The following is a 24818-nucleotide window of genomic DNA, read 5'->3' as shown; positions in this document are numbered from 1 at the left end:
TGGGGGTGCCATTACTCTTCCAGGTCAATAATCTTGGTGATGATGCTCCAGGGTCTAGTCCCTTGGCCAGGAGCCTCCAGAGGGTGCTGGGATGCCGGCTCCTCTGTCACCTGGCCCACCCCCCTCTGCCTGCGTCGGCCGTCAGAGCCTCGCTCGCGGCCCGGCGTGAGTCAGGCCTGCGTCACGGCGCCCCGCCGCCAGGGTGGCCTTTCGGAAAGCGAGGGAACAGTGCGCGCTGCGCTCCGCCCAGCTCCGTTCCGCTCTGCAGAGCTGGCGCGGCCAGGGCGCAGTGAGGGCTGACTCGGCCCGGCGCCCGCCGCTGCACGCGCTCCCTCCGCGGCGGGACCTGGGTGCCTCGGCCGCTCCCCCGAGGCCTGAGGCGCCACAGGCGGGAACCGGAGCAGGGTCGGGGCGGGGGATCCGGCAGGAGCAGAGGCGCGCGGACGCACAGCCCCGGGGTCCCTCCCAGCCTCGGGTGGCCAGCAGGAGGGGCGGCAGCCCGGGACCGTCGGGGACCGCAGCTGCTCCGGGGTGGAGCCCGTGCCACCGCCCACTCGGGACAGGTGAGTTGCGGGCCGCGCCCCGCCAGCCGTGACCGCGCCAGCCACCACAACTTCAGTTGTTCCGGCCCCGACCCAACCGGGGAGGCCTGGGGACCCGGGGTCGAGGAGCTGTCGGGGTCTCCTTCGGGCCTGGCGCGGCCCCTGGGCTCCTCCCGCCTCTCCCGCCGCTGTTGCCTGGCGACGCAGCCCTGAGGCCCGCGCTCCCGGGGCGCATCGAGGGTACCCCGCGCTGCACGCCGGGGCTGGAGCCCGCCTTCAGCATCCGGGGACCAGGCCAAAAGAAGCCCCCAAACTCCAGAGATAATCGGGCAGAACTGCAGCAGCAAGCGCCCACGGAGGGCCGGGGAGGAGGCTGGGCGTCTCGCCGCCTGGAGCCAAGCTCGGGAGCAGTTCCTTGGGGAGGCAGGCTCCTGCGCGCTCCGTCCCCGACCGCTCAGTGCAGATCCCTGACCTTGACAGTAACATTGGCGGGAGAAGTAGAACGCTCCCAGTCCTGAGGTCGGGTCCTCGCGGAATCCAGAGCTAGCAGGGAGCCCATCCTCCATCGAGGGAAACGTGACTGGGGCGCAATGGCGGTGCGGGGGGACGTGAGTGGGTGCGGATCTGGAGGGGGCGCGATCCCGGAGAGGGGCCTCGCCACGCTGCTACCTGAGCGCACGTCGTACTCCCGGAGGGCCGTACCCCTGGGGCGCGGCTGTCTTGGTAGGAAGCTTGTTTCCTTTTAAATCCCAAACAGCCCCTGGCCTCCCAAGTGCTCAGAACTCCTGGGGCACTCAACTTACAGGATCCGGTCTATGCCAAGGAGAGAGTATTTAACAACAACAATAACTATTACACACACACACACACACACACACACACACACATTCAATCTCATTTCTCTTTTCTTCTTTGGGCAATATGTTCTCAGTTTAAGGAGACTGTTAAACAGATCTACCTTTGGGCAATTTACTGTGACTTTAAGGCAGATTGGTTTGTGGTAGGCAAGTGAGCAGTATGGAGAACACAATCCTTGTCAACAAAACTTCAAAAATTAAGAGAACCTTACAATGGCTCCAAAAACATATATATATATATATATTTTTTTTTTCCAGTCCAAACTTTAAAAACAAATTGGTCATAATGTTTAGTGTCTGGAGAACAAGGTTAGAGGTTGTCAAACTTAGCTGTCCTCTTGTGTTTGTGGTGAGCTTGCCTTATGCAATGTTTAGGCCAGGTGAACCCATTGCCTGGTCAAGGAGGGCTTAGAGGTCACACCTGATTGTCCGTGGTTGTGGTCCATCCCTGAGGACCAGTAGAGGCTCCAGAGCCCCCTGCTTTTTCTCTGGTAGAGCAGCTGTGACTAAGTAGGTGGTGAGTTTCAGCACATCCCTGCAGCTTAGCTGGGAGGGTGACTCAGTGCAGAAGGCAAATTGTGCCCACCAACTCCAATCGGATGGGAGTGAATTTGTTTGGCCTGAGTCACGCGCAGAGGCAGAGTCCTGTGTCAGGTGTTCGTGAATTGAAAGGAACTCTTAGACTTGTGAGCAGAATGGTTCAGGCCCTAAGCATTTGGAGGCCCTCTGATCAGAGATGGTCCACAGATGTGATTCTCAGAGTGTACTGAAAAGAACTCAGAATGCCTGGCTCCTGGGCAGTGGTGCTGGAGCTCTGACCTACAGGGGTCAGGTTGGCTTGGGGCTGGAGAGGCCTGGGGAGAGGCCCTGTGGTTGTGGTCAGAATTGAACCTGAGCAATGACATATGCCAGAAGGGTGACCTTGGGGAAATCTTGCCACTTCCAGAACCTCTGCCTCCTCAATTGTAAAACAGGGATGTCTAGGACACCTTTTCTGCAGACCTCTTTTGAGCCCAGTGCTGGAAACACAACAGATGCTCATGAAATGTGACTTCACTCCCCCTCTCCTTATGTGCTTTCACGGGGACTGACTCTCTTCTTGCCCTCTCTTGTTCCTTGGTATGAGGAGGCTGTGAAAACACATGAGAGTGAAAGGGCTTCCTATACAGGTAAGAAGGCTACATTACTGACCTGCTTTCACCTGCTGTTATTCTCCAGGAGACCCTGAGTAGGGAAGCTTGAGGAAGATCAGGGCTCTGGGTGGGTGGGGCTGTGTTGGATCAGTGGGGTGCCTGGGCTGTCTGCAGTGGCTCCAGGCTAAAACCCAAACATAGTTCTTGACTCCCTGCGATTACTCATGACTGTATCCTGGTCCCAAGTGGCGGTAGCTACTGGGTCAGCTTTGGGGTTTCTGTCATTGAGTCAGGTCTAGCCATCCTCCTTCCTTCCTTGTCTTGGCCATCTGGCAATGGTAGATCAGCAAGACAACTGTCAAGAAGAGGCAAGGCTGACTTCCCTGGAAATCTTGCTTGCTCCCAGAGGCTTGCTTGCTTCATTCCCCACCCACCCCTGCCCATCCTTTCTGGAATGTATGTTGATGTGAAACTGAATCTAGATGTGCAGACCTCAAGAGTGAGAGGAGAAGCAAGGGGATCCCCAGTGCAGCTAAAACAAGCCATGCTGACCCAAGGGATTCACTCTGCTATAGGACACATTGTGTGTGTGTGTGTGTTTGTGTGTGTGTGTGTGTTTTCATGTCTGTGGGACTTTTGCCATGGGATTCATGCCTTCCCCACTTGCTATGGAGCAAACTTCAAGGATGGTGAAAATGGAGATGAGAGGTTCCTAGCAAGCAGGATCTAGGCCTTTGTATCCTCACTCCCTGTTCCTGTAGGGTTTGCTGCAGCAGACAATTCATCACTAATCCCTGTAAAGCTGCTAAGATAAGCAGCAGATGAGTTTAAAGGGAAGAAGGATTTGGCTGTTCTCTCCCAAAGCCAGGTTTGAGTTATCACTTGCTCCCAGGCTGGGCTGCAAGGCATCCTCACAGCTGAACATCTGGAGTCCCAGGATGGGAAAAATCTCTATCACTCAGCCTCTACAAAGCTATTTCCTGCCCTCCTCCTTCACTAGCATCTCAGCCTTTCAGGGGTCAGAAGCACAGTGGCTTTGATACCCCCGACTCATGCCTATGTTGATTGCTTTGCGGAGCTTTAGGGAAGTTCACACTGTGCACAGCACACAGTCTGTACTGAGGCCTCTGCATTGTGCTAAGTGTTTTATTCATACATCATCTCTTTTAATCTTCACTACAATCCCAGAGGCCAGATACTGCTATCTGTAGTTGATAGATGTGGGAATTGAGGTTCAGCAAGGTTAAATAATTTGCTCAAGGTCACCCAGGATGTGAGTGGCTGCTGAGAATTTGAATTCAGGTCTGTCAGATTCCAAATGTCATGCTTTTAACCTCCTTGTGGTAAGTCTCTATCATAAGTTTTAGAAAATATTCTATTTATTTTATTTTAATGGGAGAGAAATACAGAGAGAAAGATACAGGGAGGGAGGGAGGGAGAGAGAGATAGAGAAAGAGAGAGAGACACCAGAGCACTGCTCAGCTCTGGCTTATGGTGGTGCCAGGGATTGAACCTGAGACCTCAGAGCCTTACTTTTTTTTTTTTTTTTTGAGAGCCTTACTTTTTTAAATTATTTATTTATTCCCTTTTGTTGCCCTTGTTGCTGTTTTTAATTGTAGTTATTATTGTTGTTTTTGATGTTGTCATTGTTGGACATGACAGAGAGAAATGGAGAGAGGAGGGGAAGACAGAGAGGGGGAGAGAAGGATAGACACCTGCAGATCTGCTTCTCCACTTGTGAAGTGACTCCCCTGCAGGTGGAGAGCTGGGGTCTTGAAGCAGGATCCTTATGCCGGGTCCTTGTGCTTTGTGCACCTGCGCTTAACCTGCTGCACTACTGCCCGACTCCCTCTCACTTTTTTAAAAAACCATTATGAAAGTCTTTTGTTTAACCATTATGCTATCTCCCTGACCCTATGGTAAAATTTTAACAAATGTTTGCAGTCAACCTAGGTATTTATCCAAATAAGGTCATTTAAACTTGAAGGTCTAGTTCTTTGCATTAATGGGCCTTCACCAATGGAGAATTCATATCTAAATAAACCTACCTAAACTTCAAAGGTGTGGGGAATATGGTATAGCTCCAGAAAAAGATCCAGGACTCCATCTTTACTATTTTGCCTGTTTTTTCTCTTCCTCACCTTTGCCACCTGGATTTCTTTCCCATAGAGTTTGTCCAAATCCAAGGGATTGGTCCTGGGGCAGTGAGGGAGAGTCAAAGCTGACTGGATGCTGCCCTGAGAATTTATGCCTCTGCAGAATTAAGGATGACTGGTTGCTGGTGTGTCAGATTTCTCTGCTGAAGAGTAAGTGCCAGGGACTTGCAGTGATTTCTGCTGAGGCTCCAGGTCCCAGAGAAAGATGCTCACACACAAGGTTATTTACAGTGGCAGCTGGCATGGGCTGCTCTGAGGAAGGCTGCTTGCTCCATTCTCCTTACCCTTGAAGCTCTGCCGTTTGTGTCCATGGCTGTTCTGGGAAGCTTGGCATCTAATCTCTGATGCTTCTCCTCTTCTCTCAAAGAAATCACCATCCCTGAAGGAACAGGGCCCATGCTGTCCTAGCTTGCCTGCCATCTCCAAACTACTCTTAAACTATGTTAAGAAGTTCTTGTAAGTGAGAGTGGATAGTTGGGATATAATCGTGACATCCTTACATGACATTACATGCTTACTTGACATTATATCCTTACATGATATCCATGTGTCTTCCCCCACCACTTGAGGCCACAAAGTATCTTCCCAGAAACCTTTGCTCCCTAGGCAGCCATTTTGTAGTGATAGAATCCTTGGAAAATTCTTCCCTCACTTCCTCCCCTGAGTAATTAAAAGAAAAATTTAGACATTGTTCACTTGAATAAATTTAAACATATATATATATAAAACAAAGAGAGACTAGGTTGTGGTACACCCTGTTGAGTGCACGTTACCATGTACAAGGATCCCAGTTCAAGCACCCAATCCCTACTTGCAGGGTGGAAGCTTCACAAATAGTAAAGCAATACTGTAGTTCTCTATCCCAGGGGATGGGAGAACTAACACCAGATTCCTAGTTTTGGGGTCATCTTATAAGCTGTATTTGTCTCATTGAATTGCCCCTCTGTCTTCCAGAGTATACACTCAGTTCACTTCATAAGAAGTTGATTCTCTGGGAGTCGGGCAGTAGCGCAGTGGGTTAAATGTACATGGTGTGAAGCTCAAGGACCAGTGTAAGGATCCTCCTTTGAGCCTCCGGCTCCTCACCTGCAGGGGGGTTGCTTCACAGGTGGTGAAGCAGGTCTGCAGATGTCTATCTTTCTCTCCCCCCTCTGTCTTCTCCTCTCTCCAATTCTTTCTGTCCTATCCAACAACAATGACATCAACAACAACAACAACAATAATAACTACAACAATAAAAGCAAGGGCAACAAAAGGGAAAATAAATAAAAATTTTTAAAAAGTTGATTCTCAATACATGCCATCACTTGTAATTACTGGTGTAATTAAAACTTCTGCTGGATGCTGTGCACCACTAATTTTCCACCTATTCTTTCACTTACAAAGGAGATTCATTCTTCTACACCTAAAATTCCTGCTGTTTGCATTTTCCTCCTTATTTATAAGACTCCTGGGCTTTGGTTATTTTGAATCCCATTCCAAGTTAATAGTGACATATAGTTTTAGACAGAGGCAGAGAGAGAAAGAGAGACACACAGAGTGTGTAGAAGACCACAGTATCTAATCTTCCTCAGTGTGGTGGGGAGCAGGCTCAAATCTGGCTCATGTACATGCCAAAGCAGCACATTATCCAAATGAGCTATTTTGCTGACCCTAATAATGAGTTTTGATAAAACTGTGTTCCAAGATGTGTTCCAAGATGTGATAAAACTGTGTTCCACATGGTTGGATGGTTCTAGCAGGCTCTGCCAGGTGAGTATTCGGAGAGGGTATAGGCCTTGCCTTTCCTGAGGATCTAAAGGAGGGAAAGCCATTCATCCTCTTGATCTGCTGAGCAGCTCAGCATTGGCTGAGCTGGTGGGTGCTATCCATGGTCCTGGCACACCACTGAGACTATCTGTTGCCTAGTACTGTTGCCTAGACTCGCTTTTGTTCACTAATCCTTTCTTAAATAAAAAATTAAAAAAAAAAAAAAAGAACAATTGGAAGGAATCTTTTTCACTAACTCCCCAAGTTGCACATTGGCATTAACTTTGGGGAAGGACCTGGCTAAGTGAGATGGCTTTTGACCTCAGGGGATGACAGTGGGTGTACTGGTTCCACTGTTGACTAGCTGAATGAGATTCAGGTATATTATTTTGCAATGCAGCATGATACATTGTAGAATCTCCTAAGCATGAGTTAGTGCCATGTGACCCAGAGATAATGAGGCCTTCATCCCTGGGAGTAACCTTGAGTGGGCTAGGGTGGTAGAGTCCTCTATGTCACATCAGTACTTTCTTTATGTGTGACAACACGCAAAAGATTGCAAAGCACTTTTCTACAGTTAGAATATGGACTTCAATTTGTGAAAGGAGATCGCATTAGGCTTGCAAGACCAGTACTCTGCCTGCTGTTTATTTTTTCTATTTCTATTTATTTATTGATTGATTGATTTATTGTGGGACACCATAATTTAAATCTCCTTTCCTCCACTTCTTGACTGGGTAACCTTATACATGATAGTCACCTTCTTTTTAGTCTTGGATTATTTGACTGTAGAATGAGACTTGCTTGTTACCCCAAGTTGTTGGGAAGATCTGTGAGGCATATCAGCACAGTAGAACTTCAAATGTGTCCACTCCTCTTGTGGTGATCTCAGTTGTCCTGGAGCAGTGCTTTTTCACCCTGAGTCCACAAAGCATGCAGTGGTAAGGAAGAGACTCAGCCTGCCCTTCCTCAGGAAAAAGACATCATGTTGGGACTGTAATTTAGGGTTTCTGATCGCTATTCCTTCAAGTGCTCTTCAGCAGTCTGCCAGCAACTCAGGTAATTGGACACCGTGGGTTCTCCCACCCCCCTCTCTTTCTGAGACAAGAGGAAATAGTAGCTTTAAGAAAATCCAGGTCGGAGGATTTGGACAGATCCTCTGCAGCCCCATCTATCTCCTTTGTAGGCTCCCATGACTGAGGAAAGAAGGGAGTGAGTCCTTCTCTCATCCCTCCTCTTAATGTTTGTATCTGACTTTTTTCCAAACTAGGGTAGTTTCCTGGACATTCTGTCTGTCTGGGGTCTCTTGTGCCCTTCAGCATTCTGGAACCTCCATTTCCCTTTCTCCTTAAAGCCATAAGTGAGATAAGTCTGAATGAGAAGAATGAATATGGGATGATCTCACTCATGGGCAGAATGTAAAAAACAAGAACAGAAAGGGAATACACAAAGGAAAACTTGGTATGGGTGCGTATATTGCACCACAGCAAAGGAATCTGTGAAGGAGGACAGGAAGAGTGCTCAGGAGAGGGGGACTTGCAGGTCCTGGTACATGATGATGGAAAAGGACCTAGGTTGGGGGGGGGGGTGAGTGTGTTTTGCAGGCACTTATCATAGCAAGATGTGAAATTGTATCCATGTGCCAACAACTGTACTGTAAACCATTAACACCCCCCCCCACCAGAAAAAAAATAACTTCAACTTTATCTGACAGCCTGGTCATCTCTGACCTTTCCTTTCCTGTTTCTTCATTTGAACTAACAATGGTTATTTTATTTTTATTTTACTTTACTTTTAAACAGAGCACTGATCATCTCTGGTGTATAGTGGTGCCAGGAATTGAACCTAGGATCCTGGAGCCTCAGGTATGAAAGCCTTTTGCATAGCCACTATTATATTTTCCTGACCCCACAATAATCCCTTTAAAATCACTCCCCCCCACACACACACTCAAAAACTTTCACCAGTTCCCTGTTTGCCTCCACAGGAAACCCAAACCCCTTCCTTGACCTAAGAGCCCCAGCCAATGTGGATTCTATCTATCCTCTTATCTCAGTATCTGCCACTCATCCTTTGCTCAGGATGCTCTAAGCCTGTGGCCCATCTTTCTGGCCTTTGTGCTCACCAAGCATGCTGGTACTGCCTCAGAGCCTTTGTACTTTCTGTTTCCCAGGATAGCCACATAATCATTTTCTCCTAACAGTGTGCTTTCTGACCCCCACTATATATTGTAGTGACCCTGCCACACTTCACCTCCTCATCCTGTATATTGTGTGTTTTTTCTTAATATCACTTTATACACTGCCTTCATATAGACTATGGGTTATATATTTCTCTGGCTTTATTTGTTCTTCTGCTCTAAAAGAAAGTCTCACAAAGCAGGAACATTGTTTCTCTGTCTTCCGCTGTACATCAGGTCCTTGAATGACATTGTTTTGTTCACTATCATTTTACTACAACATTGATAAGAACAAAACAATCATAGCTAACACTGAGCAAAGAATTTCAAAGTTATTTGAGGACTGACTGTCATGATACACCATTTCATTTAAAGTGGCCATTTCAAAGAAACCTATTGACGGCATTAAACATGGACTCACTGAACTAGAACATGGTCTAGTAGCTAGTTATTGCTTAGTAAAGGTTGAAGGAGGGAAAGGAAAGGAAGAAGGGAGGGAGGGAAAAGCACAAAGAAGAATGGTTTAAACTGCTTATTTCAGTACTTCTGGTTACAGAATCTCTAGGCTCTATTCTTCCTCCATCCCAAGAGAAAAGGGGGAGGGTGATCTGTAGACCCAGCGCACCTGCACTTCAAGCAGCCCCAACCTCCTCAGGAACCTGCCTGCATGCTAGCTCCACACCAGCTCTAGGACCCTACACATGGTGGGCAGTTGTACCTGTCTGAGCCTATTTCCCAGCATTCTGTCATGAAGGAGGAAGGTGACACGGGCTTTTGGTATGCCCCCAATACCATCTCATTTTATCTTTATGATGACCCAGGAGGTTGACCCTCATCCTCATCTTTCCGGCCCAGACGTGAAAACAAGAAAGGTTGGGGGGGCAGGAAGTGGCATACCCAATGAAATGCACACATTACCATACGCAAGGACCTGGGTTCAAGCCTTTGATCCCCACCTGCAGAGGGGATGCTTCGTAGCAACGAAGAAAGTACTGCAGGTGCTTCTCTGTCTCTTGCCCTCTCCTCCAAATTTCTCTGTCCTATCAAGTAAATAAATAGAAAGGACTGGGAGCAGTGGATTTAAAAAGAAAGAAAGAGGGAGTAGGGTGGTAGCACATCGGGTTAAGTGCAGGTGGTGCAAAGCGCAAGACCAGCATAAGAATCCCAGTTTGGGCCCCTGGCTCCCCACCTACAGGGGAGTCACTTCACAAGCGGTGAAGCAAGTCTGCAGGTGTCTATCTTTATCTCTCCCTCTCTGTCTTCCCCTGCTCTCTCCATTTCTCTCTGTCCTATCCAACAACAACGACATCAATAATAACTACAGCGATAAAACAACAAGGGCAACAAAAGGGAATAAATAAATAAATAGAAAGAAAGAAAAAGAAAAGAAAGGTTGTAGACTTTCCCAAAGACTTTGAGCTTGTCAATGGCAGCAAGTCTACATTGTGCCCACACAACCCCCTGCGTCCACAATCTGTGATCTCTCTGCCACAGAACTGTGGTTGAGAGGGGCTTTAGCACTGAGTCCTGGTAGGACTCACACTTGTGCTCTGATTGTGCGTCCATAACCCTTCTCTCATCAGTTTCAGCTTGCGTGTTTGCACATTCTCACATCCTAAAATCACAACATGACATATAAGGGCCTATGCACCACTGCTACTAAGGTGGTGGTAGTGATCTTGTTAGATAAAAATCTTCCCTTGACCTTTTTCTGGCAAGTTCAAGAAAGTTCTGGTATCAGAATGTCCTACAGCCAGCAAGCCCCTCTGAGTATCTTTTTCCTCACCTGTAGAATGGGGACAGTGGCTGCCCATCACAGTGACCAGTGTAGTAGGCTTTCCAGAAGTATCACCTGTATGTTTAGGGTGTTATAGTTGCTGCACCACATTCTGCCTTTAGAAGTCCCCTCATCATTTATATTCCTATACAATAGAGAATGTGTTTGGGGATGTGGGGTTGCTGTGCCAGGGCTCTTGCCTGTGTACCCAATGGGAATGTATTTCTCTCTTCCCATGAAATGGCAAATGGAGCCAAAAGATTTTGTTTGTACGAGCCCCACCCACATCCTCCCGTGCCAGTTCCTCCCCCACTGGACCATCTGCCCCTTTTCCTGCTTCCCTTCTTCCTTTCCCAAGAAAACAAAATGCCCACTGCAGAGAACACGCTCTGCAAATGTGACAGGAAGGCAAGACTTCAAGTGATGCCCCTGGCTCCTCTGCCTTGCTTATTTGGACCGTTCCCACCCACCCCTTTGTGGATGCTTTGTGCTAGTGCTGTGCCTGCTGGTTTTAATTTCTCCACTGAGAGAATGTGTCCTGTCTAAAGCGAAGAAAATGAGGCACACACAGTGACTGATGCCTTCAGTTTTTTTAAATTGATTTATTTGTTTATGAGAAAGAAGGGAGAGGGAGAGAACCAGAACATCACTTTGACATATGCAGTATTGGAGATTGAACTCAAGACCCAGTACTTGAGAGTCCAATGCTTTATTAACTGAGCTACCTCCCAGGATGCCTGAAGCCTTTCTTTTAATTTTCAAAAAAATTTTATTTCTTATATTTGAGAGAACAGAGAAACCGAGAGAGGAGGTAGAGAGGGAGATAGAGAGGCACTTGTAGCACTGCTTCACTGCTCATGAAGCTTCCCCCTGCAGTAGAGACTTGGGATTTGTACTTGGATCCTTTGTAACATGTGCACTTAACCAGGTATGCTATCACCTGGCTTTGTCTGAAGCATTTCTGAGAGGCAAGAAAACCAATAAATGGTGGCCAGATCTCTTCATTTTCCATAGCTTCAAACTGCTACTCAGGGCATTATAAAATGGGGACATTTTGAAACTGGGAAGTTATATCTGACTATAGAAAATCTGAGGAGTTCCAAATGCATGGCTCCATTGATCCAGTTACTCACTTCATCCCACTTATAATATTTATTGTGCCCATCTAAAAGTGAGACACTGGGATTTATTCATCTTTGCAGAAGCAGAGCTGGTGTTAATTGAGATATGAATGGAAGACTGCAACATAAATCTGAAAAACATGTGGGATGGAGTAAAAAGTTACAGTTCTGTTTGACTTCTCAATAAGCTTTTCTTTCTCTGTCTCCTCCTGTCCATGTGCTCACCAGATGCAGTTGGTAGGTACTACTGCGCCCCGTTTCACAGATGAATAAGAATCAGAAAGCTGGCTCTTGAATCTGGGGGTCCTTCCCACATGTGTGGCAGAGCTGCACTCAATTAGAGGTGGGCTGGCGCCTGCAGACACCACTGGGTTTAAATGTTTCCAGGCAGATGTGTTGACTTCTCACCCATCTCTTCCCTTCAAAGATGAAGGCAGTGGCTAAGGTTCCAGTATAGGAAGCAGGTTTTTCTCAGAGGGTGGAAAGGGAGACATCCTCATATTACCATTTTCCATCCTTTGTATGCCTGACACTGGGTGGGACACAAAACTGAATCACCTTAGTCCCTGCCTTCAGAGAACTTCCTGTTTAGAGAAAGAATTATGTGTGCAAACAACCAGCTGCACTAGAAAACTGAAGGGTAAGCAGATGAGAAGGTATAGCAAGGAGCATGCTGGGGAGAAGAGAGGAAGGGACATTTGTTCTCACTTGAGGATTGTAAAAGTTGTCATAGCAGTGAGGGTGTGAACCTTGAGCTTCACCTTCAAGGACAGGAGATGGGAGGGGTTTATGCAGAGGGAGGAGGTAGAAAAGGAGTCTGGAGAGGAGGATGGGGTCCAGAGGAGCTATGAATGAACCTGGAAGGGGGTAGGAAGCTTTCATCAGCAGGCAGTGGGTGCAGGGCAGTATGGCATTTTTAGAGGCTGCTTCTGAGGCTCTATGGAAACTGGCCTTGAAGAAGAGAGAGCTGGGAGTCTACCATAGACCTCTGCAGGGAGCAGGCATGAACTGGATCAGGCTAGGTACTAAGGAGGACAGAGCCTGATAGGAATTTGTGGTCCCTCCCTCTCCCTCTCCCTCTCCCTCTCCCTCTCCCTCTCCCTCTCCCTCTCCCTCTCCCTCTCCCTCTCCCTCTCCCTCTCCCTCTCCCTATCCTCCCCTCCCCCTCTCCCTCTCTATATCTATATCTATAATATATATATCTTGATGATATATATATATCAAGATTATATATATATATATATATATATATATAGAGAGAGAGAGAGAGAGAGAGAGAGAGTGAGAGAGGAGGGGAGAGGGAGAGGGAGAGGGAGAGGGAGAGGGAGAGGGAGAGGGGCCAAGAATAGTGCTGGAGTCCCCCTAGCTGAAGAGAACATCCTCTAAGTAAGGGCCAGGGCCTCTCAGCAGCAGTTTGTCCTCTCTGGCTACCAGAGGCTTCAATAAAACAATTAAAAATAAATTCAAGGACAATTTGCATTTGTGATAACAGCCTGGCCTGTTTTGTCTCCTGGCAGTCCAAAGGCTCAGAGGTAATTAGGAGCTCTGTTTGGGCCACAACAGTTTTTCACTGGGAAATCATGTTCCTGTCATGTTCCTTGGGATAAAGGGAACCTGAGCCTGCTTCTTCCTCACTACCCAAGAGTCTTGACTTCACCAGGAAGAGGACCCCACCAATGTGTCCTGGAGCCCCGCCTACCCGGAACCCCGCCCCACTAAGGAAAGAGAGAGACAGGCTGGGAGTATGGATTGACCTGCTATTGCCCATGTTCAGCAGGGAAGCAGTTACAGAAGCCAGATTTCCACCTTCTGCATCCCATAACGACCCTGGGTCCATACTCCCAGAGGGATAAAGAATAGGAGAGTTTTTGTGGAGGGGGGGATGAGATAGGGAGTTCTGGTGGTGGAAATTGTGTGGAGTTGTACCCCTCTTATCCTATGGTCTTGTCAATATCACCATTTTATAAACAAAAAATATATACATATTAAAAAAAAGAGAGGTGAAGAGAGGCTTGGCTTTGTAGCTTAGGTGGCTGCCATTCTGGGGGACCTTGCTTTCTGGGGTCCTTTCCCCATTCTGAAGGTGTTTATTCTGTCTGTGTGGTATGCCTGCCAGATTCACAAAGCCAGGCATCCCATGTATGGCTTGGTGCCCCAGAATGGTGCCTGAATTTGACCCTGGAACTAGCTACCTTTGCAACCTTCCAGAGACACCTGGGCCCCCACCCAGAAGGTGAGTGTCAGAAGGGCTGACTGCAGCCTCCCAGAAGCACCCCATCTTTGGCTGCCATGGAAGTACAGGGTTCCAGGCTCACCCTGGAAGCAGGGTGAGCAGCCAGTCCCCAACCCTTGAGGTAACGACTCTGTGCTTGAAAAGGCTGCGAGGCAGCCATCAGCCCTCTAGCAAAAGGTATCAATACCTGTCTGCCTGCTAGCCACACCATTTCCTTCTCTCTTTAAGAAGGTTTGCCAGTTCAAGTGTTGGACAAGTGCTGTTCTGAGCTGGGAGCTACATTTGTTGCTAAGTCATAGACCTATGGAGGGCTGGCTGGGCACTTGAGTCCCCTGTGTTGTGCTGTGAGAAATCCAGGCATTTCTTCCAGAGCACATACTAGAACTTCACCATCTGATCTGCTGCTTTTGAAAGTGACTTACAACCCACCCCAGTTACTCCTTGGGCTGTTGAGAGTGTAGCTGGGCTGCCTAGCCACAGTCCCCACCACTCCCCATCTGGCTCTCAGCTGTGGAGTAGCCTGGTGGACAGGCTGAAGAAGGCTCTGATGGTGTCTAGTTCTGGGGCAGGATATGCCTTGCTCAGACCCACAAGCTAGGAGAGCACTTCCTGGGTCCATGCACAGCTAGAGGGGCCTTGGAGGAGGATAGGAGGTGGCTCACCCAGTAGTGTACACACTTTACCACACATGAGGACCTAAGTTTGAGCCCCTGGTCACCATATGGGAACACTGTAATGGGGAAACTTCACAAGCAGTGAAGCAAAGCTGTGACATCTTTCCTTTTTCTGCCTCTTTTTTTTTCTTTCTGTCTCTCACCTTCCATCTTAAAAAAAGTGGTAAAGTTAGGCAAATGCTAAGCTCCAGAGAAAACTCTGGTGCCAAAAAAAGTAAAGTGGTTGAAGGAGGGAACAATAAAGAGCTTCTGGGAAAAAAAAAAAAAAATAAAGAGCTTCTGGATCAATTTTATTTGCACACAGAAACCATGGCCTTGGGGCTGGGCAATGGTGCACCCAATAGAGTACGTATGTTACTGTATGGTAGGACCTCGGTTCAAGCCCTCTGTCCCCACAGGATAAGGGGAGGAAAGCTTCACAAGTGGTGAAACAGGGCTGTAGGTGTCTCTCTCCACCTCCATCTCCTCCTTCCCTTTCAATTTCTCTATATTCTATCAAAATAAAATAAAGAAAGGAGTAAAAATGGAACAATGGATTTCTTGTGTTAGCACTGAACTCCAGCAATAACCCTGGTGGTGAAAAAAGAAAAGAAAGAAAGAAAGGAAGGAAGGAAGGAAGGAAGGAAGGAAGGAAGGAAGGAATAAGGAGAGAAAGAAAGAAATGAGAAGAGAAGAGATGAAAAGAAAAGAAAAGAAGAGAAAAGAAAGAAGCCAAGGTCCAAGAAGGTCAAGGTAGTGGTGCCAGTTTGCAGTTTGGCCAGTTGTTCATCAGGACTGGCACTGAGCCAGCCTCTTGCTGCCTGCTGGCTGCCTCTCTGGCCTGCCCAGGATAGGGGCAGAGGGGAATTTGTCCCTTCTTAGAGCCTTCTATGCCTCTGGTACTCTGGAAGTCTCTTTGACTGGAGATACATGTTGGACCCCAATCCTGGGAATTCCTGGCTTCTTTCTCCAGCACAGGGTCTCCAGACTTCAAGGAAATGGGGGTGCAGGGAGGGAGGGTTACTCCAAGTTGCTGCTGCCACCTTCACTTTGAGAACATGGAGCAAGGATGGGCTGGAGAAGATGGGGTGCAGACAGCTGTGTGGTGTGGGCCTTGCACTTCCCAATCGGCTTCCAGGGCTGGGCTGTGAAACAAACGAGGTGATTAGAAGAGGTAGCATATGTGGGCCAGTTGCTGGGTGCTGACACCTTTCTGTACACAGCATTGTGAGGTCCACAGGCTTAGCACTTCTTGTGACAGCTAAGGCTTCTGGAGTTTGATGAATTTTAGAAGCTGGGCAGAGTCAGTCGGTGGTGAACAAGAAGGCTGGGCTTTGAACTCAGTAGTCAGGCTCCTGTGAAGAATCACCACCCAAACCAATAGGCAGTATAAAAATGTTTGAAAAAGCCTTCAAACCGAGCCACCATTTGACTGGTGGTGTTGCTAGATTTTTAATGTGAGACTTTGCACTGTTTTATAAGTGTATCATTTGTCTGTTAGATCCTATCTCTGGCTCTCCAGAATCTGCTTGTTTCTCAGCAGCCATGAGGTGCAGGGTCTGGGCTCAGCAGTGCACTCCTGGCAGCCCTGGGACCAGGCCAGGGCTCACTGACACAAGCCAGCAATTGTGAGATGGCCTTTCACAGTGCTTCTCTCTACTTCTCACCTACCTTCCCACTGCAGACTAAATTCAGCCTTCCTACAGAGAAACAAGTGTACATGTGACCAGATACCAATATGGTGGTTTGTTTGTCTTTTATTTTTTGCAGAGCCAGAGCCTGCCCTTCTCTCTGTTTTTCTCTTTTAATATTTTATTTATTTTATTTTTTAATTTTTTATTGGGGGATTAATGTTTTACAGTCAACACTAAATACAATAGCTTGTACGTGCATAACATTTTTTCAGTTTTCCACATAACGATACAACCCTCACTAGGTCCTCTGTCATCCTTTTCCATCCTTATTTTATTTATTTTAAATGAGAGATAGACAAAAAGAAAAGCCAGAGCACTGCTCAGCTCTGGCTTATGGTGGTGCTGGGGACTGAACTTGGGACCTTGGGCCAGAGCCTCTCCAATGCACAATTTCCCTTCTCCTAGGTCTCTTTAATTCAGAGAGACAGAAAGAGAACTAAAATGAGGGACACCACAGCACTAGAGCTTCCTCCACTCTCATGTCACTTCCTTGTGGTGTTAGGGTTCAGACATGGACTGCACACAAGACAAGGCATGTACCCTACACAGTGAATTCTCTCTCCAGCCCCAGACTCACATATTTTTAAACTAATGAAAGCAAACGGCATACATCTTCGAAATAGCAACTGCCACCATTTGGGTTCTTCCCGGTGCCAGGCTTTGTGCTGGACACCTTGTATGTGTCTGCTCATTGAGGTTCTCAAGCCAGCCCCACACTGGGAGGGAGAGCTGTCATTATATAGAAGCTCTTTCCACAGCAGGGTTTCGAAATAGTTAGAAAGAAGTGGGGGAGTGGGGTCAGGTGGTAGCATAGTGGGCTAAGCACACATGGCGCGAAGCACAAGGACCTGCATAAGGATCCCAGTTTGAGCCCCCGGCACTTCACCTGCAGGGGGGTCACTTCACATCTTTCCCCCCGCTGTCTTCCCCTCCTCTCTCTGTTTCTCTCTGTCCTATCCAAGAACAATGACAGCAATAACAACAATAATAATAACAACAGTGATGAACAACAAGGGCAACAAAAGGGGAAAAATAGCCTACAGGAACAGCGGATTCATAGTGCAGGCACTGAGCCCCAGTGATAATCCTGGAGGCAAAAAAAAAAAAAAAAAAAGAAGAAGAAGCGGGTGTCTACCTCACCCAGAGCATTAACCAAGCTTCTCACAGTCAGCTGAGGTGGCAAAGGCCAAAGGCTTTGAAATTTGGCAGGACTGGGCTGACAGCTCCCATTCATTTATTCCCTGGTCCATTCATTCATTCATTCATCCATCCATTCAGTCAACTCAACTCATTGAGACATATGTTTTCTTTTTATTTATTTATTTATTTTTATATTTATTTATTTTCCCTTTTGTAGCCTTTTTTTGACTGTTTTGACTGTTTATTATTATTGTTGTTATTAATGTCATCGTTGTTGGACAGGACAGAGAAATGGAGAGAGGAGGGGAAGACAGAGAGGGGGAGAGAAAGACACCTGCAGACCTGCGTCACTGCTTGTGAAGTGACCCCCCTGCAGGTGGGTAACCGGGGCTCGAACGGGGGTCCTTATGCTGGTCCTTGTGCCACGTGCGCTTTACCTGCTGCGCTACCGCCCAGTGCCCGACATACATTTTCTAAGTGCTTCTTCACAATTGTCCCCTCCTTAGGGATGCTCTTCTGACTAAGCCTTTCAGCTTGGCCTACATTTCTTACCCATGTTCTTTCTCTACATAGCATACATCATCAGTGACTGTTGTACTACATGTGCTTTAAAATTTTTATTTATCTATTGGGAAGAGACAGAGAAATTGAGAGGGAAAGAGGGGACAGAGAGTGAGAGAGGAAGAGAGACACATGCAGTACTACCTCACCGCTCATAAAGTTTTCCCACTTGCAGATATCAGAGGCTTGAACCCAGGCCCTTGCTCATTGTAGCATGTGCACTCAAGCAGGTGCACCACTACCTGGCATGCATTAGATGTGTTTATTTCTATTTATTTATTTATTTATTTATTTATACCCTTTTTGTTGCCTTTGTTGTTTTATTTGTAATTGTTGTTATTGATGTCGTTGTTGGATAGGACAGAGAGAAATGGAGAGAGGAGGGGAAGACAGAGAGGAGGAGAGAAAGATAGACACCTGTAGACCTGCTTCACTGCTTGTGAAGTGACCCTGCAGGTGGGGAACCAGGGGTTCAAATGGGGATCCTTACGCTTTGTGCCACCTCCACTTAGCCCGCTGCGCTACCGCCCGACTTCTAGATGTGTTTATTTCTTTAGTATCTGATTCTCCCATTAGAAAAATGAGATCAGCCAGAAAAAGAAGGATGAATACCAAATAATCTCACTTAACAAACAAAGAAAGGAGAGTCAGGCAGTAGTGCAGCGGGTTAAGCGTATGTGGTACAAAGCACAAGGACCCGCGTAAGGATCCTGGTTGGAGCCCCCCCCCCCCACCTGCAGGGGGGTCCCTTCACAGGTGGTGAAGCAAATCTGCAGGTGTCTATCTCCCTCCTCTCTCCATTTCTCTCTGTCCGAACAACAATGATATCAAAAACAACAATAATAACTACAACAATAAAAAGGGCAGCAAAAGGGAAAATAAATAAATGTTAAAAAGAAACAAAGAAAGAAGGGGAAACACAAAAAGTATGGATCTGATGTGGTGTATTACAGCAAAGCAAAGAGATAGGTGGAGAAGGAATAGAGGAGAGATGGTGTTGGGGACCCTGTGTACAATAGTGAAGAGGAACTTGAGTTGGTGGTAGGAGTGGTGTGTGCCAGTACTCAGCTCCAAGTTGTGTTTTTTATAAGGAACTCAGATCTTTTATATAGACTGGTTCTGCCCTTGTCAGTCCAAAGCCTTGAATTTGAATTTTCTTGGAGTAGAATTGGGATTAAAGTTGCCTAAGACCTACCCTGGATGAAGAGGTGCAGCAGGGAGGTGTCAGCTGGCCTGGGGAGGTAAGCCCACCAACCAGCATGGCTGGCCATCCCATCTGCTGTACTTACTGGGAGGACAGACAGGAACATGGCTTCCAGAGACATCTCCTTCCCTTAATAAAGCAATGGCAGAGCCAGGTAATGTACACCCCTCGGAAGGTACAGGGTAGTTGTAGGCTGGGGAGTGTGGGTGCTTAATTTGAAGCCCACCAGCCTCCCTCTAATGAGGAGATGCTTGGAATCACAGTGGAATGCCGGGATCTTTAAAAGGCCTCCTTTTCATGGATTTCATTTCTGTAAGTAAAGGCAGGAAAGACAGATGAGGGCTGGCAGGAGCAGGGAGGGTTGGCCTTCCTCACCAGTGTTGTGCAGACATTATCTGCTGTAAAACTGTCACTGAAGAATGGAGAACCAGACCTTGGCAGCAATGGCTTTCAGATAATGTCAGTGCTGAGCAATGACCCAGGAATTCTTGGCACCAAGTAAACACCTCTTGGACTCCCATGCCAGAACCCTCAGCTGAGCCTGGCTGACTCCTACCAGGAGAAGAAGGGGTCACAGGGGCTGCTGTCTAGGGTCCCCATGGTGAGAGCTCTAGGTGGTGGTTGTGGTTGTGGTGGGGGTTCTCCTCCTATTTCTCCTCCTCTTTCTCCTTCTTCAAATGTTGACATTCCTTTGACTCTTGGGAAATCTATAAAAATGCAGGGAATGACTCTGTAGGCTGGGTTGGACATGGGATTCAGTATTTCTAGCAAGCTCTGGGATTGCTGCTGGTTGCGGGGGAAAAAATGAATTTTGGATAGATAGAGACTAGAGAAGGCAGACACTGTCTCCATGGGGCCCACCAAGTGACTAGATGCATAGAATACAGGAGAGATGGACCCTACCACAGCCTGAGCTTTCAGTGCTTCTGGGCTCTCTAAGTCCTATAGTTTTGAAAGGGAGCAGTGCCACTGTGGACTGCCTTTTATTGGGATTTCATGTCTGGTTTGCCTCTTCTGCCCCAGTAGATTTGCCTTTTCTTTTCTTTATCTTTTCCCTTCCCTTGTGGTGCCAGGGCTCCAACCTGGGCCGCATACACAACAAGGCGAGCTCCCCACCTAGTGAACTCTCTCTCTGTTTCAGTTTTGCCCTCCTAATGATGCACAGCTTGGACCTGTGGGGGCAACCAAGCTCCACAGAAGGCAAACTAACAGGAAGGCAAGACTCCAGGCTTATAAGGGAGACTGCACTGGGCCCCCACCTCTGCAGTGTGGCCAGCTAAACCTCTCCCACTCCCTGTCTCACAGGTCCCTGAATGAGAGGGCGCTGACGCCAACCAAGTCCCACCTTCTCTGTGAACTGGGGAGCAGGGCTGTGTGGCCCAGGTGGCACTCATGCCGAAGAATAGCAAGGTGACCCAGCGAGAGCACAGTAGTGAGCATGTCACAGAGTCGGTGGCTGACCTGCTGGCCCTGGAGGAGCCTGTGGACTACAAGCAGAGTGTCCTGAATGTGGCGGGCGAGGCAGGAGGCAAACAGAAGGTGGTGGAGGAGGAGCTGGAGGCAGAGGACCGTCCTGCCTGGAACAGCAAGCTGCAGTACATCCTGGCCCAGATTGGTTTCTCTGTGGGCCTGGGCAACATCTGGAGGTTTCCCTACCTGTGCCAGAAAAATGGCGGAGGTAAGAAACCATCCTGCTGGGTTCTCCCTGGTGAGGGGGGCTGCCCTGCCAGTGAGCAGTGTTGAGGGATGGAAAGGAAGACTCTTTTTCTGAGACCCAGTGGGAACCTTGTGGGCCAAAGCTCAGGATCCAGAATAAGAACCGCCAGGAATAGCTGGCCACTGAAAGCTACCTGGAAGCGATCAAGCAGAGTGATGAGACCATGGGCTCTGGCTGTGGATCATGTGGGTTCAAGCTCTAGCCCACCCCATCAGCTCTTGGACCCTGTGTAAATGGTTCAATCTTGCTGCCCCTCTCCCATGAAATGGAAATAGTGATAATAATGAGAGTTCCATCCTCACAGGATTGTTGGCTTAAAGGAGCTTTTCATAGAGAATGCTGAGCACTGTTTGCGTGGTAGAGAGCAACTCTCTCCTCTCCTTTTATTAACTGTTTATACGTGCCAGATGCTGTTCTCATCTCTCAGTGGAGTTCATTCCTAAATGCATCACAATGCTGGGGTCTGAGCATCTTGGAACAACCCAAGCACCATTTTCTTATGGTTCAACCAGCAACCTCCCCCCACTCCCCAGCAACCCAATTGAGAGGGATAGAATTATCATTACCCTCATTTTAGAGATCGAAGAACTGAGACACAGAGAGGGTAGGTCACTTGCTTAAGGCCATATAACTCGTGAGAAAGTCAGGACTCAAACCTAAGAAAGCAGAAGAAAACTACCCAGAAATCAGCAAGGTTAAAGTCCAGTGAGTCATGGTGGTATACCCATTACCATGTGCAAGGACCTGGGTTCAAATCCCTGATACCAACCTGCTTCTTTTCTGTCTCCCCTTCCCCCCTCAATTAATCTCTGTCCTGTCAAATAAAAGAAAGAAGGAAGCATGCCTGGCTGCCAGGAGTGGTGGATTTGTGTGTAGATATTGAACTCCAACAATATCCCTAGTGATAATTGAGAAAAAAAATTAATAAGTTGAAAACATTGAGTTCCAAAATTCAATACCTCTAGTCCTGAGGAGATGATCTGAGCATCCCTGTTTTGGGCCCTGGCATCACCACACTCCTGTCTGATGGTTGCCAGGCATCTAACCCTGCATTAGAGAATGCAAGTGTAAGGGTGGGGTAGATAGCATAATGGTTATACAAAGAGACTCTCAAACTTGAGGCTCTTAAGGTTCAGTACCCTGTACTACCATAAGCCAGAGATGAGCAGTGCTCTGGTTTAGGAGAGAGATAGAGCTAGAGAATGCAAGTGTTTTTAACTCAGACTGTACCTGCCCTGTTCCATAAGACTCTCCTCACACAGCCTCTTCCAGAGGGGCAGCCCCCTTTGGGGACACTCCTTTCTTTGAGGAACCACTTTGTCTCTAGTTTAAAAAACAGAGTCTGGCTGAAAGCCCCTGCTCCGTAGTCTCTGCTGAAGGGCAGGGAATGGGGCTGTGCTTGAAGCCAGGACTCATTTTCTTGCCTCAGCACAGCCTGCTCAATCATATGCTTCCGTCCGTTGCTCTGAAAGATTCTCCTCCTCCTCCTCCTCCTCCTGCTCCTCCTCCTCCTCCTGCTCCTCCTCCTCCTCCTCCTCCTTCTCTCTCTCTCTCTCTCTCTCTCTCTCTCTCTCTCTCTCTCCCTCTCTCTCTCTCTCTCTCATAAATAGCTGCACTGAGAGCTTTTGGCCTGCCTGGTATGGCCAGCCCCAGGTCACTAAGCTTATTTAAGACCAGGTCAAACAAATCTACAAAGGGAAGCAGGTGGTTGATTGCTGTATGTGCTATGAAATGCTGAGTGCTCAGGGCAGCAAGAAGGCTCTGGAGGGCATGTCCCCTTGGGGATGCTAGACTGGGACCTCCTCCCTGTCCCTGGTGACACATCTGATCAGCTCTGCACAGGTGTTGGGTGCTGGATCACAGAGTCCATCTGCTCCACACCCCCGCCCTGGGCAGTATTCGTGCTGAAGCCTGCCTACTTGTAGTGTTGCCAGACGGTCTCCATGGCACCAGACAGCAAGGACAGTCCCCAGAAAAGAAGAGCTGTTGACACTCAGGATCCAGAGCCCTCTGCTCCACACTTTTGCCTCTGTGTCTCCATTGTCTCTGATTCCTGGATCCCCTTCCTGTCCCTAACTTTCACCTGCCTGTGTGCTGTAGGTTTTATGGTAGCACACCTTACATATTTTCTTGGAAGGAAGAAAGTCATCCCAGGACAGAGATGACTCTGGTTGGAAGTGAAAGCTCTGTGCTGTGGACATGATGATGTAGGCAGACCAGGTCCCACACTGCGTAGGTGCCTAGGGGTGGGGTGGTGGAGCTCTGCTGGTCTTCAGCGTATGCTGACAGCCTCTTTATTCTGCACTCTCTCAGTTGACTTTTGCCCAGTCTTTTCTCTTTCTCTTTTCTCTTTCTTTCTTTCTTTCTTTCTTTCTTTCTTTCTTTCTTTCTTTCCTTCTTTCTTTCTATTTTTTTTTCTTTTTTTTAGATTGTGAGAATGTATCATTGTGAAATGTACCATCACTCTGGTACATTCACTGTCAGAGATTAAACTCTGGGCCTCATACCTGAGAATCCTAAACTTTATCCACTGCACCACTTCCTGGACTGCACCTTCTGCTTTTTTATATGAGAGACACCTGCCCATCAAGTGTTTATAATGGGTAGATAACTCATTTAATCCTTATAATAGTTCTGTGTGATAGGCATAGAACTGTGAAGTGACCATTTTTATATGTCAAGAATAGTCAAATATCAGCAGTTTCATATGGTTTTTACCTAATATTTATCTAGATGACAAAACTGTGGCACAGAGAGATCAAGTAATTTGCCCATAGTCACACAGTGAGTAAGTGATATGAGCCAAGATTCCAGCCTAGGATGCTCTGGATCCCTACCCCTACTCAGTAAGTGGTCTTTCAAAGCCCAGAAATAATCTTGGGACTGGCCAGAATCAGGACCCAGAGCTTAGCAGCACTGTATTAATTACGTGTGCTGTACTGAGTATGCCACTAGCTGGCCCCATAAATTAACCTTTTAAAGGAAGCCAGAGCTTGGAGTTATACTTTTTTGTGCCTATGACTCTGAATATGTGTGTGTGTTTAGAGGGACTCCAGCTGAACAAAGTAAACCAGAAGGAGAAGAATATATACTGGATGATCTCACTCACAGATGGGCTCTAAGAAACAAAGGACAGTACAGGGGGAAACCTCAATGGGCTGTGGTCTGTCACAGCAGATCTAAGCAAGGGAGAGGGGAGGAGGACTAAAGAGAAGCTGGGGACCTGAGTCCTATATAGTGAAACAGCATAATGGTCTGGTGGAAGGTAAAATGTACTGACAGTTGTCTTGGGGAAATGTGGACATGTACCCGTGTGACAACAACAGCTCTGTAAGTCAATATTAAAATAAAATGATAAATAAAATGATACTAAATAAAATGATACTAAAGTTGAAAAGTAAAGTTGTGAGGGGCTAGCCAAAGGGCTCACTTGAAAGGTGCACTTGCTTTACCATGTGCACCCCCTAAATTCAAGCCTGGCCCCCACTGCATTGGAGGAAGCTTTGGTCCTATGGTCTCTTTCACTTCATCTTTCTGTCTCTTTGTCTCTATCTTAAAAGAAAAGAAAGGGAGGGAAGGAGAGGGAGATGGAGAGAGTGAGACAGAGAGGGAGGGAGGGAGAGAGGAAGGGAGGGAGGGAGAGAGAGAGGATGGGAGGGAGGGAGAGAGAAGAGGGAGAGAGAAGAGGGAGAGACAACTAGAGGTTATTGTGTAAGGCATTTCCCTGGGTCAGGGGAGCCTTTCCTGATTCACTCCATTGGCCCCTGGCCCCTCCCTCAGCACATATATGTTTGGCTGGCTCTGAGTAACGAGTGCATGCCTGTGACATTGCTTATGTCACTCCAAGGTCCTGACTTCCAGAGGGCAAACTCTCCTGCGTCTCCTATTTCCTGGTACCCTCACATTGTACATATGTGGCACAGAGCAGACTCACGGCAAGCATCTGGTTGCAGCCGTGCTAAGTTCTGTGTCCAGGAGATGCTGAGCATAGACCCTTGTTTGGCAAATAGACACATGTTAGGGAGCCTGTAAGCTGTTATGTTATGGAGGGCAGAGTCTTGTGTGGCCAGGAAAGAGGCTTCTGGAGACTCCTAGTTCATTA

General features: G+C 47.6%; 1 protein-coding gene across 2 annotated transcripts in view; it reads left to right on the top strand.

The window, feature by feature from the left end:
- Positions 1-216: 216 nt before the first annotated feature.
- The window catches only part of SLC6A17 (solute carrier family 6 member 17), a 61916-nt gene continuing 37314 nt past the window's right edge, over positions 217-24818 (top strand). The window contains exons 1-3 of one of the 2 annotated variants that reach the window (XM_060201930.1): positions 217-563; positions 4702-4838; positions 20305-20677. In XM_060201930.1, coding sequence (XP_060057913.1) covers positions 20392-20677 — 286 coding nt within the window. In that variant the 5' untranslated portion in view covers positions 217-563; positions 4702-4838; positions 20305-20391. The remainder of the gene's footprint in view (positions 564-4701; positions 4839-20304; positions 20678-24818) is intronic. The other variant, XM_060201931.1, reaches the window with a different exon arrangement.

This window comes from Erinaceus europaeus, chromosome 11 (assembly GCF_950295315.1).
Source record: "Erinaceus europaeus chromosome 11, mEriEur2.1, whole genome shotgun sequence".
NCBI classification, from domain to species: Eukaryota; Metazoa; Chordata; class Mammalia; order Eulipotyphla; family Erinaceidae; genus Erinaceus; species Erinaceus europaeus.
The sequence above is the reverse complement of the archived record's forward strand: the minus strand, read 5'-3'. Positions and strand labels throughout refer to the sequence as shown.